The sequence below is a fragment of the Sparus aurata genome, chromosome 19, assembly GCF_900880675.1.
Source record: "Sparus aurata chromosome 19, fSpaAur1.1, whole genome shotgun sequence".
NCBI classification, from domain to species: domain Eukaryota; kingdom Metazoa; phylum Chordata; class Actinopteri; order Spariformes; family Sparidae; genus Sparus; species Sparus aurata.
In genome coordinates this window covers 22,597,933-22,612,115 of record NC_044205.1, presented here as the reverse complement: position 1 = coordinate 22,612,115, position 14,183 = coordinate 22,597,933, and the positions used below count along the sequence as shown (strand labels likewise).

Here is a 14,183-nt window from a genome sequence, read left to right as displayed (position 1 = left end):
GCCCAAACCACGATGTTGTCCGAATCAAGTAGATTTTCTTACCTAAACCTAACCAAACAGCGAGCGTATCACCAAGTCTGCAACAGTCACACTGTTTTCTGGATATATATCTTTTCTGAGGCACTGCCAATCAACCTGTTCAGGTGTTGCGCTGTAGCTAGCTACCTGATGAAGCTAACGTTACTTCCGTGAAGAGTTACCAACAAGCTGACGACCACAGTTTATAAGCCCACTGTTGAATCTCTGTGTATGTGGACTCTTACAGCCCCACATCAATCGTGAAGAGAGAAGTACCCAGTTGCTACTGTTATGACTCAGCAATATAAAACAGTTTCTTGAGCCAGATCCACCCCAAAACAAAAATTCAGCTTCAGCACGAATAGTCTTGATAATAATCCAGCTGCCTCAGGCGTGACATCAAACTTTCAACTGTCTTGTAAATGGTATCGTGTCTTACCCCCCCTTCCCCCCAAACAGCCACCAATTAGCCTCTGATGAGCAACAAAACAAGTCTCCAAAGTTCTTTATTACTTATTAATTTCATTTCAAAGTCTGACAATCCCCAAGTCTCATCACCAACGAGGGGAAAGCTCATTAATGGACCGGAGTAGCGACGGCTCACATGAAACAACTTCCCCGGAAATGTATTCTGTAAATCCTAAAAACACCAAAGTTTGCATAATCTTTTAACACATTTGCTGTCAGATTTGAATCCAGCGCACATGGCGGGGCGATAACAGTCTGATTATGAGTAAGGGATCATAAAACTTTGCGTGTTGGTGAGTGTGGGTGAAGATTTCAGACCGTCTGCATTCAAACATCAAGCCTCTGCTCTGCTGCTTGCAATTTAACATCACTGCGATCACTGGCTGATCAATGAAATATCTTAATGATGAAGCGATGAGATCCATCCTGCTCAACCAGTCATCTAATCTCCATCCTCCATCAGTTATAAGATGGAGGACATTTCACACTTTCTTTTCATATTTGGTTAAAATCACAGACACTGTAATCATCTTTCTGGCTGTGTTCTGGGGACCTTATTTCCTCTTTAAATCTACAGAGCGCCCCTTTAAATTGGCAACATAAAGAAATATAAAGGTTCAACATATCCAAGGTTTGCAGAGATATACACTGCCAACGTTGAGTCCAGAAATTGGGTAAAAAACTGCTGGCACTGAGAACAAAACAGGTGATATTTTGAATTTCGAGACGCACACTGTAGTAATACGCTTTGTGGTGCTCAGAATCAGGTCCAAGTCGTCAACGCCGCACTCTATATACTGTAGCAATTATCTACTCATTACTGAACCGGCGCACAAAAGATGTGATTTCTCTTCAGCCAAAACCTTAAGGCCTTACACGATGCTAATGATTTTTATTCTTTCTTTTTTTTTTTTTTTTTAAATGGCTCTCAAAAAATCGTTCTCGGGCATCTTTTCAATCAGCTCGCTGTCTGCCAAAACGAGAGCCCCACTCAAAGACCCTCCAGTGAGCATTGTGGCGCTCTGTGTGATGGGCTTGGCACCGTCGTTTTTTTTTTCAAAAAAGAAGACGAGCCGAAATCTGTAACCTGTGCAGGAGAGCAGAGGACAGAGACGGTTGACGGAGAGAAATCCTTCACACTGCTGTAATGGGTATAATTACACAAAGAAAAGGGCTGTTAGGTTAAATTACCCGTGATATTCACCATGGGTAATGACAGAAATTCAGAAGGTTAAATGACACCAGGAGCTGAATGACTTTTGACATTAAGGCACTTTTGAAAAAGGAATTAGAACAGAACCTTTATGGGAAAAAATCCAATACCCAACATGTTGGACTGAAAGGACGGTGAAAAAAGCCTTTTTTTGAGAGCACCTGTGTCTTTAGAAGCCATTGTCAGACAATGATTTAGTCTAAAAAGCGCTGGCCTGGATAGATTGTCTCCAACGGTGGGAGCTATTTGAAGCTCACTTTGAGTTGCGGCGATGTCTGGAAATTGTCCTGCTGAGTGGTGCACCTACTCACACAAGTAACCATGGCGAGAAAAAGGAAAAAGAGGCTGCATAGATTCAAGCAATTAGTTGTTTCCCCCATATTCTGCTACCTCGAGGCAGTTCAGCTACTTTTTTTTTTCCCCTCGCAAATAGGTTTGTGTGTGTGAGTTTCTCCAGTTATTTCTCTTCTTCTTCTTCTTCTTCTTCTTCTTCAGTAAGTAACAGTATTCTCTCAAGTCCGAACGCTGACCTTCGCGGACAGCAAACAGCCCAATTAGCGGATGAGAAGGTGAAGGGGGCCGGACCTCGTCCCCGTGCAATTACCTCGAGTCACCCCTCGAGCAGCCACCCACACAACAAACAGTGAGCGCGTAGCGTCTGCCAATAATCCTGTAAATGACCATGAAGAGAGACGAGAGAGCCAGGCGCCCTCTATTATGCACTTTTTCCACAGCACTCGGGCTGTTGTGATCCCCGAGAGTTTTTCCACTTCCTTTACACATTTAAAATCAAGCCTCGGCTAACTTTTTAGGCATCTTTTCAATCTCACTTTGGCTTCGTGTGATGCAGGACTCAACAAAAGGCTCATCATACTGCAAAACACATGTGAAACAGCCGATGTATTTAATGGATACTGTTTTGTGCACAAGCTTTAATTTCTGTGAGAATAAAACACAATTACTGTTTGGAAAAATATGTTGCAATGCACATACGGGAAGGAAAGAATGCATCGATTTATATAGTTTCATAACGGATGATACGAATACACATGTTAAGAGCCAAAACAACAAAAAACAGCAACACAATAGGAACTCAATAATATGACAAGTTGTATAAAAATGTAAACTCCACAGTTGTGTAATACTGTCGGTATTATACAATACGTGTCACACTGTTATAACTGTAATAATGAATAAAGCATGAATTATATCGCCGTGCCCAGATTGTGAGATTTCATCGGCTTCTGACTCAGGCACCTCAGCATTAGTGACTAATACTCAGGGCAGAGCGAGGAAACCACATGCAGCAGTGTGGCGTGCTGTAAACAAAGAGAAAAAGCAACAATTCATCCAGGCGAGAGACGGATGAGAAGGAGAAGGTTTGCACGCAGTAATCAATGTTGTGGCTGGATCACATTATGGTCTGTTGATGCTGCTGTGCATGCAACAGGTGCTTAAACCCGAACAACAAAACAGCCAATTTGTAAATGTTACAATGGTTGTGTTTAAGCACAGACACCTCTTGTTCAGGGTCGGGTAAAGAGCGTGTTTTGGCTTGAAATACCTGAAATTGTCGCCACAAACACAGCTGGAGATGTCCTGACTTCCTGTCGAAATCGTCACGAACATGTCAGGCTGCGCTGTCAGGCCTACGAATGATATGAAATTCTGTCGGCCATCGTCAAAAATATCCAGTGGTTTCACTCTAACGAATGCTGAAACCCCAGTCCAGAACAGTGGTCACTGGCTTGGTACCCTTGTCCACCACCATCCCCTCCACCTCCTGGTGTGAGAGTCCAGTCGTAAACATGTGATGTGAATAACTATTGGAGTACGTGCAAATGTTAATGCATCAGTGGTGTTCACATTTTACTCTGGTGATTGGGGCAGGAAACGGTCAAAAACAAATAATATACTTTTTAGTGGTAGTATAAAAATAGTACAAAACTGTTGCCATCACGTGATATCTGTGATTCGTCAGCATCAATAGTCCTGCTAGTTGCTACTTTGTGGAAAAAAAAACATTTTAAAAAAGTGTGCCCCCAGCATGCCCAAATGTTAGCTCGCTAGCATTAGAAACGTTAACATACGATAGCTAGCATAAAAAAAGTTGGGTAAACTTTGCTAGCCATTGTGAGCAACATTAGCTAGCGTTAGCAATGTTGTGTAGCGCACAAACTGGCAACCACTTGTGGGGTCAGAACAGCGATGTTGTAACATGAAAACAGTTGCAGGAGGGCGACGGAAAGCCACATTTAGAGGCTGAATTCTATAAATAAAGTCTTTAATTTTGGTTAAGGCTGGAAATGATTGGTTAGAGCTGCATGAATCAATATTATCTCTGCATTTCCCCGAAGCTTAAACAGCAATTTAGCTTCTTTTTGGTCATTGTTTGGTTTTCAAGCCAAGGAAGAATCAGCAACCTGTATATATTTCAGCAAAAACACTCACAGTGCACCACCTGCCCAGTAATACACAGCAGACAAAACAAAGCACCCAGCTACACATGGTGGAGCAGCTACAGGCCAAAGTCATGTGATTTTTCTCAGGAGTTGATGGAAAATGAAACACGGAGCTGGAGGAAGAAGAAGAAGAAGAAGAAGGAGAAGGAGAAGGAGAAGGGATATCTGCCTGTCAATGAATGCCCATGTTGTTGTGGCTAACACGTCCGCCACGACAACTTCTTAATGTGATTATGTCGTGTTTGTGCCACTGTTCCCAAGCAACCACATATAAATTAATGCAGCTTTGAATTTATGGAAGAAGGTTGAGCGAGACAAACACTGACTTTAGGTCAGCCAGCAGAGCCCCTCAGAATGTGTCCTCCTCTCCCGGGCCGTACCACGGGGTGAGTCTAACCAGGCAGGGTCTGGGATTACTAACAGGTGGCTCAGGTTCGAGCTCCAAAGTAGACGAGCCCAGCGAGCTCAGGGAGCCTGTGGGAGACCCGGACCCTTCGTAAGCGTAGGTTCTTAGGCAGTCGAATGGGGGAACGTGAGGATCCTCATCCGCCTCCGCCAGCCTGTCCAGAATAAACTGCTTGAAGACGTTGTCCTCCGGCCCGATGAGGTGGGACTCTCGCAGGGACATCCGAATGCTCGCCCTGACGTCCTCCATCCGCAGCCTCCTCTCCCTCCTCCTGGGGTGGTGGCGCAGCGGGACGGCGGGCTGGCAGAAGTCCCGGTCTGCTCCCAGACCCCCCGGTTCCCCGTAATACAGCACCTTCTGCGACACCGTCTCGGGCAGCTCCAGATCCTTCGCCTCCACCTCCAGTCCCTCCTGCTGCTTCCGCCTGTGTCTCCTCAGCATTAGCATTAGAACTGACAGCACTGCAGACACAACGCAGTAGGAGATCATTACAGTTAAACACCGGGGCATGAGCTTAGCGACAAGGAAGCATCTAGGGTAATGTAGGGAAAAAAATAACAACAACAGCAGTCAGATTTGTTTTTCTGTAACTTGTTGTGCAAAAGAAATTTTAAAAAAGAGGGGTAAATTAGGCTGCAAGTTATTTTTTTTTAATTTCAGCTCACACACAGAGAAAGAATTCTTTTATTGGCTCCACGTGGCTCAGAATGCGGGAAAGGGTGTTTTATTTATTCCTGCCGTTGTTTTGTGCTCATCCGACACAATGTTAGCATAGCAGGTATTGCCATTAATCTTTCATGTGATGGGCACGGGGAGGACACAAAGCAGCTGAGGTCATAATAAAGCTCTTCACTATGCAAACCCATCAACGTCCCCGGACGGCATTGCTGCTGATGTATTGCAACCAGTCCGCTCATTACCTGACATCATCGCTCTGCAGGCCTCTCAGCATTTTAAGAGCGTGTGTGTTTGTGTGTGTGTGTGTGTGTTAAAGGCACACTGGTGAGTTTTAAAAAAATTCAAATGAAAGTGCAAATTTGTTAATGAAAAATCCTGCCGCTCAACACACGTCTGGATACTTGCCACAGTGATGCGAGGCGGGAGCCGCTCTAGCTCGACAGATCCGCTGAAAGAAGAATGACTTATTTTTCGTAACGTGACATCGGTGAGATTGTCATAGTTTCATTAAGCGCCGTAATAAAGCAATTTCCTAAAGGAATATACTAACTTTTTGGGGAGTTTGATCCTTGGGTCACCTTGCAGCTAATGACTATGAGTTAAGTAATTATGGATGTCTCGCCTTTACTCGGAGCTGGCAACGCTTCCCTCTTTCTCCTCAAAAATCTCAGTCGACATCATTAGTGAAATCCTGTGAAGCCGCGGTGCAAGAAACCGGCTCTCTGGCACACTTGACTCCTCTCGCGCAAACAAAACAAACTCCGCTCCTAACGTGCCTCTCAGAAAGAGTAATTACGCTTAAGTCAGACGTCTGTCTCGTCAGTCTCGCCGAGGTCTCTAGGAAATCTTGCCAAAAATTTTGTCAGGACGAGATCGTCGGTGATCTCTGCGGCAGCCCTTTTTTATTGGCTGTTTGAAAGATGTGTGGATATGCCAAACTCCAGAAACATCCCCTCTGTGATTGACGGATGTTTGTTATTGTTCTCTGGCGTAACTTTATTTCTTTTTTCAAGTACATCAACAGTCAAGTTTCCACTTGAATTGCTCCTGACCTTTCAGAGGTCTTCAGGGTTGAGAGAATCATGAAAGAAAGACGCTTCCCGTCTGAAAGTCAAGATAAAGTCTCTGTCGACGTTTGAACAAACCTGTCAGGTCACAGAATGGAGCCCCGAAGCTGACAAAATCAAATCGAGTTAGCTTAACACACCAGTGAAGATCTCATGTAACTATAACTGAGAGATAAATAGTATTTAGTAGTTTTCAGACGTTTTTCATTGTTGATTTTACGTGTCCTGGTTGACGGACGCATGCTTTCCGCTGAGCACTCGTCTGCTCGGGACCCTCAACAGCCAGATGTTTCAAAAAGCTGCTAAGCGTGGTCGTAACTGTGTTTTACGAGAACATCCTGGATTTGTGAAAGATGCACAGCATCCGGCCCGATCAGCGCTCATCACAGACGAAACCTTCTGGATGCAGTCTGATGAGGCAGCCTATGTGATATGAGTATATGGTGACTTATGTTAACGAGCACCTGAAGACTGAAAAGATGTCCACTGGAGAGACGGAATGAAGGTTTTTTTTTTTTTTAATTCACTAATGAAGTCGACGTGACATCCTGACAGGGTTCAAAATTAAAGTTTTGGCCATTTTAAACATCTTTTCACCGTCACTTGAAGACGTCCGAAGCACTTCTCATGGCTCAAAATCAAACTTTTAATGATGGACAAATGCAGCTTTAGCTTAAACTAGCCAACTGTTGGTGTTTGCTTGATGATTAACCTATTGTGCACTGGCAGGCGTCACTTTATGAAAAGAGGTGAAACCTGATTAAATGTCCAGACCAAACTGGCACATAATGAAGTTATAAAATTAAATGAGTCAGGGAAGGAGAAACGAGTTTAAAGGTATCAACTCTTCAGAGATTAAAGAAACACTATTAAAAGCTTTTTATTCATTTTTACTAATTAGCTAACTGCATACATATATAGTTTTTATGCAATCTGCTCTATCTTTGACATTATTGTCAGTTTAGTGGCTGCACATATAAACATTCATCATTTAAAAGAACTAATCTTCCAGCCTTAGTGTCTCATTTTCTCTTTTAAAGACGGACCCCGAGATGATTCTGATGCCAGATGGCCAAGACTTCCAAGGACTAAGCTCCATAAAAAGAGTTCATTCCTTTTTTTCTCTCTCTCTTATTTTTTCCACTTCTTATTATATTGACTGAGATTGATATTGTGGACTGACACGTGACGTATGAAAACAAGACAAGACGGAGCACGCTTTACCTGTGAGCGTGACCAGGCAGACCAGAAGCCCTAACAAGGTTTGCAGGCTGACCCCCATGGACAGGGCGAGGGCCTCCACCCCCCCTGAGGGACAGTGACCGGCGGGGTGGCAGCTGCACACGCTGACGGTCAGGGTGCTGGTGCTGGAGAGAGCCGGAGAGCCGCTATCTGTCACCACGACGGGCAGGAGATACTGGGTCCGGTCCTTGCGGGTGAAAGTGCTCCTGCGTGCGACAATGCCGGCTGTGTTATCTGAAAGTGGAGAAAATGAGAGGTGCACTCTTCAGTGGCCTTCAAGAAAACACGAGTAGCGCTGATATTTGAGGGGGGGAATAAAAAGCACTAAGCTCTCTGAGACACTCTGTCAAATGTCAATTCCAGAGGGTACAGAAGTAAATTTGGCACTTGAACAACAACTTTTTTTTTTCAAATATTCCTTGTGGCGTATGGAAATGTCTTGTCTTAAACGTCTTCCTTCTCGTTTCATTATTCACTTCCTGGTTGCTGACTGGACCGCTGTGCTGCACATTTCATCCATAATTTTCATTATACACCTGGAGAAAGGGTCGGCTGCCCGGCTGACTACAAGGCAAACACTCTTTTAAGTTTACTTTCCTGATAGGCGCCAGCCTCGCAAAATGAAACCGACTAAAAAGGATGTCAAAATGTGGCACTTACAGGCGCATAGCGTTCGTTTAAATAAAAGTGCCACGTCCTTCTCCCCTTTGTCACGCCGTTATCCTGCTGCTGGTTTAGCCGTAGCTTACCATCATTATTCCAGCCAGAGAGTAGCTTCATCTGGTTTTCTTTTATTCATGTTTTTGCCCCACAGCTTACAGTATGTCATCTGCGAGAGGAAACGTCTTGGTGCAAGAAGGTATTATACAATGAATTCAGTTCATGCTGAGGGCCTCATAGCGTCGGTGTCGAATCACTCAGCAGCCGCACTCTGAGGGAAATTCAACCACTAATGTTGAAAGTTTAATTCTGCTACTGTATTACACTGAATTTGTAAAAAAAAATGACAGTTTTCCACTCTTTAAAAAATCTGTTTCACTATCCAATTTATTATGATTGCTGTTTTAGCTCTCTGGCTTTTTTTTTTTTTTTTTCATTATTCACTGTCAATTGAACATCTTCAAGTTTTATCATCATCATCACCACCAGTTTAAGTTTTTTTTAGTTTTATACTTCTGCTTTGTTTGGTCAAAATCCCAACTAGGACTGAAATAGTCTTAGCCGAGAGCTAGATGAGAAGATCAATACTCAGAATCTGCTCTTCTAACTAACGGCAAGAAATCAGATAATGTTTTTTCCCACAATGTTAAACTACTTTTTTAATCCCAAACCTGTGAAAGTGTGAAAAATAAGTAGTTTTACATCAGGTTTGTAAGACCACCTTGAGTTTCTGTGTGTGTATTTGTACTTGAAATGGGCGGGGCTTAACCCAGAAGTAGGTGGTGCTTAAACATATAGTGGGAGGGACAAGAATATGTTTACCCCTGACTGAAAATCCAGTCATTATCTACTCACTCTTATGCGGATGGAAAGTAGCCCACATATCTAGAGATTCACAGCAAAACAGCATTACAGCATTCTCCCAACCAACTGTTGTTGTAAAATTATTGTTTTAAAACACAAAAAACAATGCCAAAAAACTATAAAATGGCCTTATATGGCTTGTCTGGCTTAATCTAAGCTCCTGGAAGCCCTGGGATCCTTTATTGGTTTAAAAGAACAACATCTACACCCTTGAGACGCGGTTGAGCTCATGCCCCCCCTTCAGACCAGGTATGTGCTAATGTTTTTAGCTAAGCAGCTACAGTGAAAAATTCCACTTTAAAAGGCTGTAAATAATGTCTTTTCAAATAATTTTGGGATTAGGAGCTTCTTGAGCCTTTGATTTAGATTTTTTAACGATTTTTAACGTTGTCTAAGAGAATGCCGCAACTTCTGGTTAGCCACACCCACTTGGGGTTTAAGCACCACCCACTTCTGGTTGAAGCCCCGCCCATTCCAAGTACAGATGTGGATACAGCTAATGAAGTTGGTTGGACAGATACAGATACGTACCTCTGTTGCGTTATGTTCACTTTTAATTCATCTTTCAAACATCATTTGACATTTTGGTAAACAGAAGTTGCCATATTTAGAGAACGGCCTCAGAATTGAGTTTCAGATCAACGTTTTTGATTAAAGATCAGAGGGCAAATATCCGCACAGCAACTTTTTATAAACTTAAACGGATCAACTTCAGTTTACGCTGATGATACTCTGTACTTTTACTCACTCAACCCTGACATATAGTCAGAACAATCAGTAAGATGATGGTTTGATCTGCCAGCCACTGAGCAGCAGCCTGCCTTGCCAAAGGGAACCTTAGTGGCAGTAATGACTTTATAATCATCCTACTGATTGACAGTAACCTTGATTATCTCTGATGGTGAAGTTTGGATTGATGCTCTTATCGGGGACCATAGAGAAGTAGAAGTGGTGTCCCTCCACAGGCTCGTCCGGATCGACAGCGCTGAGCAGCTGAATGACCTGAGACACACAAAGACACATTACACAGGAAATATGAGCAACACGAGCGCCGCACACACACAACAGAATGCCCTGGAAGGTCTACGTCATCGTGTTTACCCTTCTTATTTCCTTTCTCAGAAATACGACACAGAATCTCATCCGGCAGGTAACAATATTATGTATGTGTTATGGAAGCTAAGTGCTGTGCAGCAGTCATTAGATTCATTGTGAGACCTTCAATATTTAAAAAGAAAAAGATTATATATATATTTATATACAGAAGAGTTGTCTAAAGGATTATAATAATAACTTCACCGCCCACGTTCATGGAAATTCTCAATGCCAAACTGTGATACAGTAAATCATGAATCAGTGCATCATAATATACATACTTCTCCCGACTGTGTTCCCTCACAGATATATGGCTGGTAATCTCTTGCAAGCCTTGGCACATTGTCGTTTATGTCCAGCACTTTGATGAACACCACCACAGAGGAGGATAAATGGTTCTGCGCTGCAGTAGTGAAGATAGACATTTGCTGGAGTCCACTGGGTGCATGTATCATAAATGCTTTGTAAAAGCTCTGTCAAAATAACACTTGAGACAGATCAATGTTTCTTTATCTTTAGACATGACTGAGCATGAAATGTGCGTCAACATTTTTACTACTTTCTCCAAACCAGGACGAATTAAACAGTAAAAAGCAGTCAAAACAAAAGTAAATCTTTCTATGGAGTGTTAAGAGTTTGCATTGCTCTAAATCAGTAGTTTCCCAACCAATGTTTTAGTCAGCATTTTCGCATTATTGGCATAAAATAATGTTCTCAAACTGTCAATGTTTAGGAGGTTCAGTCAAGTTTGTTTTTGTAGTGCTGACGCGAGACCATGACATTTTAACCACCCATCTGTTAGCCTACTTTTTAGCTAACTATTAAAAAATGTATTCATTAATTTAAGCTATCAACTTCAATCATTAAATCATTACTTTTGGTTTATAATTTTAGCTTTTTATCCATGCATTTTACCCAAGTTCATCATTTCAGTGTTTTACTTAGCTAACTATATCAATCGTCTATTCATAAGCCTTTCTTTAGCTAACATTTTCAAGTCGTTTAGTCATTAGTTTTGTTTATTTTTACTATTTTATTCAGTAATTAACTTTTACATCAACTTTAGCTAACTAGTTTACCAGTTCATTCTTTACTTTTAGCTATTTTAATTATTCACCCATCAAATTGGGCTTGCTAACAATTTAAATCATTTTTCAGCTTCGCTAACAGCTTATGATTTTTGAACCATTACATTAATTTGTGACGATGTGGACTTTCCTGGTGTTTTTCTTGTGGTCTGCGCTTGGATTGTGTTTCTTTGTGCCGTGAGTTGTCCTTGCAGAGGCTGGGCGTGGCTTCCCTGGTTGGCTGGAGCTCCGGCCTCTTACACACCTGCAGCTCATCTAGTCATCAGCGCCATTTTAAATACTCTGGTCTTCCCTCCACCTGATGACAGATTGTCTCCACTCATTCCCACTGGTATTGATTGCTAAACAACTCATACTTATCTCTTGTATTTTCTGCTCTAGTGACACTTTGTTTGAACTGCAGGTCTAATTTTCTGAAGTCTTTTCATCGTTCACCTCTGAGCCCTCGATCCACAGCTGCCACAAGGCAAACTCCTCTGTGGACCCACCTGCGACTCACTCACCTGTGCCCCCACCTCAGCCTCTACCTTCCAGTAGCCTCGGCTACACCACCTGCTGCATCGCTCGCCTGAGCCGTTATCTACAACTTTTTCGCCTGAACAAACCAATACATTCCTTAATACTTTCCCCTGAAAGTTTGGTTTCCGTTTTTGTGTTAATTGGGCCAATTTAACAATTTATTCAAGAGTCATATCCGTGTCAACCATTAGCCTTCTTGTAGCTAACTGGCTAACTGAATTGTTGATTCATTGCCTCACAATTTCACCATTTATTCAGTACTAACAGGTTAACATAACTTCTATAAAAAAATTTTAACCATGTTTTTACCAGTTTATTGAATTATTTAACTATTTTAATCACCTATCCATTGATATTTGCGTTTTATCAAGTTTTTCATTACATTTAGGTAATTATTATCATTGTCGTTATTTTTAACTTATCATTTCAGTCACTAATAATACGTTTAGCTAACAGTTATCAATTTCAACTGTTCAGTTATTATTTTTTTTTGGCTATTTCAACCACTTACTTCATACTTTCAGCTCAACATTTCAACCATTAGCCAACAAGTAGATAACTAGCTAATTGAATTGTTTATTAGTGGCCTTAGCTAACAATTTAACCCACTTTATATATTACTTTTAGCATCTAGTTCAACCATTTTCATTTCTTTTTAGGTAGCCTTACAGTTAGCTTAGCTCGCTGCTTGCTTTAGTTTTTCGTGCACTGAGTTGCAAGGCGTCTTGTTTGGGTGTTATAACTGTCTCCGCATATGGATACATTGAAAAAGAAAATGCAATTTTATAATTTCTGTTTTTTCAAATGAATTAAGTTACTGAAAAATCTTTCCATGTGATATCCGGCAGCTTCTGGTTGGGAATTACTGTTGTAGACAAAGATTTGGCATGAACACATTGTCAGTAAATCCTGGACAGCTTTCATGACCAAGCGTAAATGATAATCAAATGTTTTTGTGAAAAGAAAAAACAAATTATCCTTACATATTTCCTTTGCTTCAACGGTCAAGTTGTGCCAGTCTGAAGTCTCCCTGTCCAGAGCTTTAGTGACACTTATAGTCCCGTTGTTCGGCTCGATTCTGAAAACTTTTGCGGCCTCACTCCTTCTGTCGATTGAATATCTGAGAGAAAAATCCCGGAGACACACATTAAGCAGGTTGTTTTCTGGGCAAACAAAACATTGTGATACCACAGGGAGATTAATTAGGCAAACTGCTCATTTTTTTTGTAATCTGTTGACAGATATCCAACTAAGAAGCTACACACACACACACACACACAGGCAAGGGTGACACAAACACAACAAATCTAAGACAAAACAAAGCATCTCACACAGATGGCAAAGGAAAACTTTTGTGCATGTTGTAATTGAATTCTATTTTCTAATCTGACCGCAGCCTTTTTCTCTATTTCTCAGTGAGTGAGTAAATATCATTTTTAAAGAAGAGCAAGACGAGGTATCTTGTAAACAGAGCGGAGCGGGAACTTTGTTCAGCCGGTTTTTGAAGTTGAATAATCGCCTGTCCGCACAGCGATACAGGTGCTGCTGCTGCTGCGCTGACACAATACACATCCTGCTGTCCTTTTCTTGGTGATAGTGGGTGAAAAGTTAGGGTTTGGATTCTTATGTTAAAAAAAGAAAAATGTGTCACCCACGGCACGTCATGAAGCGAGTGTTTTGCTGTGTTTCTTGCGCGGGCCTTTCACGCCGCCGCACCTTTTTAACCCTCATTATCACAAGCGACTTCAACACAAATGGTAAATTAGAGCAAACCGCTTCTGAAAACACGCCAAAGTAATGAATCATTTGTTGGTCGTGCCACATTACAGATTACGACATGGGAAATAAGCCAATTTGACCAAAGCAAACTTAATCATATTTAGTAGAACTGTGGAAACCTCTAAAACGTCAGCTCGGATATATTAATCAACGAGACACTGTCACCAAAGGGACAGTAATAGACGCTAGACTGAGGATGATATGCAGCACCTGCCACTCTTAAGCTCTGTTGAGATGGACTACAGGCACCAGTACTGCTGCTGTCTGCTCTGCAACGTGCCCCACTTGCAAATGACTGCAAATCTCAATTCCATATGCCACCTCGTATGGTGCTTTATTACATTCCCACGTCCTAGCCACGTCGCTTTGTGATAATACCACTGCAATAGATAGAAAAGCCTGTGAGGTATGAAAAAAAAGGAAAAAAAAGAAAAGTCGTCATGATTTATTCAGCAGGGCTCATTTCCTACTAAAGTAATACGAGATAAATATGACCATGTACAGGGTATCCAGAGATCAAGGGTAAAAATGGATGCACCGAGCCAGTAACATTATTTGAAATGGAATGATTTTTCACCCCGTGGAGGAAGCTGTCTAGGGCGGCCTGTCGAGAGCCGCTACGCC

The 14,183-nt window shown here is 42.0% G+C and overlaps 1 protein-coding gene across 3 annotated transcripts in view; it reads right to left on the bottom strand.

The window, feature by feature from the left end:
- Nucleotides 1-1,381: 1,381 nt before the first annotated feature.
- The window catches only part of cdh19 (cadherin 19, type 2), a 30,637-nt gene continuing 17,835 nt past the window's right edge, over nt 1,382-14,183 (bottom strand). For 2 of the 3 annotated variants that reach the window (XM_030397466.1, XM_030397467.1), the window contains 5 exons: nt 12,764-12,900; nt 10,455-10,576; nt 9,963-10,080; nt 7,537-7,788; nt 1,382-5,028 (listed from right to left, as the gene is read on the bottom strand). In XM_030397466.1, the coding sequence (XP_030253326.1) occupies nt 4,511-5,028; nt 7,537-7,788; nt 9,963-10,080; nt 10,455-10,576; nt 12,764-12,900 (1,147 nt within the window). In that variant the 3' untranslated portion in view covers nt 1,382-4,510. Of the gene's footprint in view, nt 5,029-5,650; nt 5,694-7,536; nt 7,789-9,962; nt 10,081-10,454; nt 10,577-12,763; nt 12,901-14,183 lie in introns of all 3 variants that reach the window. The other variant, XM_030397468.1, reaches the window with a different exon arrangement.